The sequence below is a fragment of the Nannobrachium achirus genome (genome assembly GCF_963921795.1).
Source record: "Nannobrachium achirus genome assembly, chromosome: 3".
NCBI lineage: Eukaryota > Metazoa > Chordata > Actinopteri > Myctophiformes > Myctophidae > Nannobrachium > Nannobrachium achirus.
The window spans coordinates 64,781,623-64,784,603 of record NC_137812.1 but is presented as its reverse complement, the minus strand read 5'-3'; the positions used below and the strand labels follow the sequence as shown (position 1 = coordinate 64,784,603).

Sequence of the window (2,981 nt, the reverse complement as noted above, 5' to 3'; positions counted from 1 at the left end):
AGTACACTATTACAGGATGTTGAGCTGACAGAGAAGTATGCCAGTATGTAGAGGCCAGTTACACTGCTGTATTGTACTTGTTTAGAGAGCATGGAGGCTTGAAATAACATGGTATGGATGTCACGCACTCTCACAAATATATAGTCTAAATAAAGAAATAAACTAACTATAAATCTCTTCTACAATATCAAGTAGCAGACACAATAATTTCTCATTCTGTTACACTCTGTATTCTGATGAAAAACTGTATGTTAAAAAGTATTTAATTATGTATTGACTCTGAATTTTCTTTCACTCAATCCTCTCCATCTCCTCTCCATCCCTCCTTCCACAGTGCCAAGCTGAAGAGCAACCGAGAAGTGTGCATCAACCCAGAAACCAAGTGGCTTCAGCAGTACTTAAAGAATGCCATTAACAAGTAAGAAAATAAATACTATCTCTCTCTCTCACACTCACGCACACGCACACGCGCGCACACGCACGCACACGCGAACGCACACACACACACACACACACACACACACACACACACACACACACACACACACTCACACAGAAACAGAAACACACGCATGGTTCTCGCAAAGCAGAGATAAACAGACGCATACAATTAAGCCAGCCGTGTTCAACTCCATGGTGGCAATTACTCTCTGAAATCACCTAGTTGGTTGATAAAAAGCGACTGACTTATTAACAGTGAAATGACTTGCATCACCTGAAAACAGAGATAAATCCGGCACTGATATTTCTACGTTGCCATTTCTGGGTGTGCAAATGTCTAAAATTTTGATTGACTATCGCAAAGAACACTAAAAGGGTATCGGTAAAGGCAACATTGGCGCATTTTGACCAATCTCAGATTGCGAGATTGTGAGATACTTTAGGCACATAAAAGATATGTATGTAACACATAAAAGAAAAATGTTTTCATAAAAGCATTATTCAATATATATATCATTTCTAACGACACATTTACTGTTAGTTGTAGGGAGCAGGCTCAGGTTTTGACACCCAATGGGTAAACAGTGGAGGCTACACTAACTACAGCATTCAGAATATTTATCCTTGAATGAGTTATACCGTTCAAATGTGTGTGCGATAAACCTAACAATGTGTCTGCTGATGAGAATCAACTGCTTAGGATGTTCTCTTGAAACCTCACATACACGTACACAGTACAATAAAATCGAACCTCTGTTCGAAGTGGAGCTGTGTGTGTGTGTGTGTGTGTGTGTGTGTGTGTGTGTGTGTGTGTGTGTGTGTGTGTGTGTGTGTGTGTGTGTGTGTGTGTGTGTGCGTGTGTGTGTGTGTGTGTGTGTGTGTGTATTGCAGTTGATGCTCAGGGCAGGCTAGACTCAACAGCACCTCTCTGGTCACCCAGGGTTACTACATACAGGCTACATACAGACCCACCCACCCACATACCCACCCACATACCTACACACACGGCCACGTATAGGGGAGCTTGTGTTCCACACAGCTCCAAAAAGCCTGAACATTTGACATTTTCAAAGACATCACAAAGACAGACATGCACAGTAATATCCTCAGTGAACTTAAAACATCATTTTAACCAATCTGTATGGCAGAGTATGTTAATATTGTACGGTGTATAACTTGTACATCTGCAGTGTTCTGAGTTTTGTCTCTCTACTCTTCCATTGAGTAATGTGGATGCTGGTGTCGGGTAGTCACAGTACACCTACTGTGAGTAGTTTGCATAGGAAAAGCACAGCACAGGACAGTACAGTTCAGATACAAGGTCTACTAATAGGATTTAAAGTTTTGTACATGGTGTACTCAATTCATAGAGAAAAAGAGGGACTGAGAACTTTACAGACTAATGTTACATGAAATTCTTTGTAACAGATGTTCAACAAATTGAACAACTTAAACCGTACACACTTTGTCGACCGGGGTCCCCCAGGGCCAGGGGTCTTTCCCCCTCTACACCAAATGTGCTCGTCAAAAACAGCTGATCTACGATCTCACAGCGGGTCAAAACGCGACCTGTTGTGAGCTTGCAGATCTGCTATTTTTGCCAAATGTTTTCCTGTACTGTGACATGCCCAGAATAGGGACCCTATAGCCCACTTTCCACTGCAGCTTTAGCACAACACTACACCACACCACACCACACCACACCACACCACATACATATCTACATTTTCCATTACACAAAAGTACCCCCTAACATATTGAACCTTTTAACTGTGATTATAAGGCACTTTGGATTTTTAACATCTTGTCCTGTGTTTTCAAAATCAATCAATATAATCAATCAATATAAACTTGTATTACTTGTATTACCTAATTATAAAACACTATAATGGATTATAACTGTGATTATGATACACTACTTTGTACATTACAACGTATTACTATTATAATTATAATACACTAAAATAGATTATAACAGTGATTATAACACAATAGAATCTATATTATCATGTATTACAAGTTACTATATCCTGGTGGTCTAAATGAAAAGTCAGTCAGTGCATTATGATGTGTTTGGCCCTGTTTGGCCCAGCTCAGACCTACTCTGTAGCGGATACTTTTTAGTACCACGTTTAGTACCACTTTCACACCACTCTACCCAGGTCCTTGTATGGCGGAAAACCAGGCACAAGTGGGTGGTGTGGAGTGGTGTGGTGTTAGGCCATGTCAGTGGAAAAGGGGTGATTATGGTCAGTGTCGCATCTTATTTATGCATCCTCTCAACTTGTTCCGCAGGGTGAAGAAATCCAGAAGGCGTAACAACAACAAGAAGAACTAAAGAAGTGGGGAACGGGTTGCAGGCCGAAAAAGGACCTGGCAGCCAAACTTGTATACCTCCTATCTCTACTGCTACGGATGTATATGTCACACCACGCCTACCTGTCCGCCTCTATGGACCGCTTGCAGAACCAGCACTTGCTCACCACCGCTGACCCATGCCATCCTGCAGCCTCGCTGCTGCCCCCTGCCTGCAGGACGCG

At 41.9% G+C, this 2,981-nt stretch overlaps 1 protein-coding gene across 1 annotated transcript in view; it reads left to right on the top strand.

Annotated features, from left to right (window-relative positions):
- The window catches only part of cxcl12b (chemokine (C-X-C motif) ligand 12b (stromal cell-derived factor 1)), a gene marked incomplete at both ends in the record, with an annotated part of 13,029 nt that extends 10,250 nt beyond the window's left edge, over positions 1–2,779 (top strand). The window contains 2 exons of the mRNA XM_080721332.1: positions 335–418; positions 2,737–2,779. Of these exons, the coding sequence (XP_080577458.1) occupies positions 335–418; positions 2,737–2,779 (127 nt within the window). The remainder of the gene's footprint in view (positions 1–334; positions 419–2,736) is intronic.
- Between the last annotated feature and the right edge of the window lie 202 nt (positions 2,780–2,981).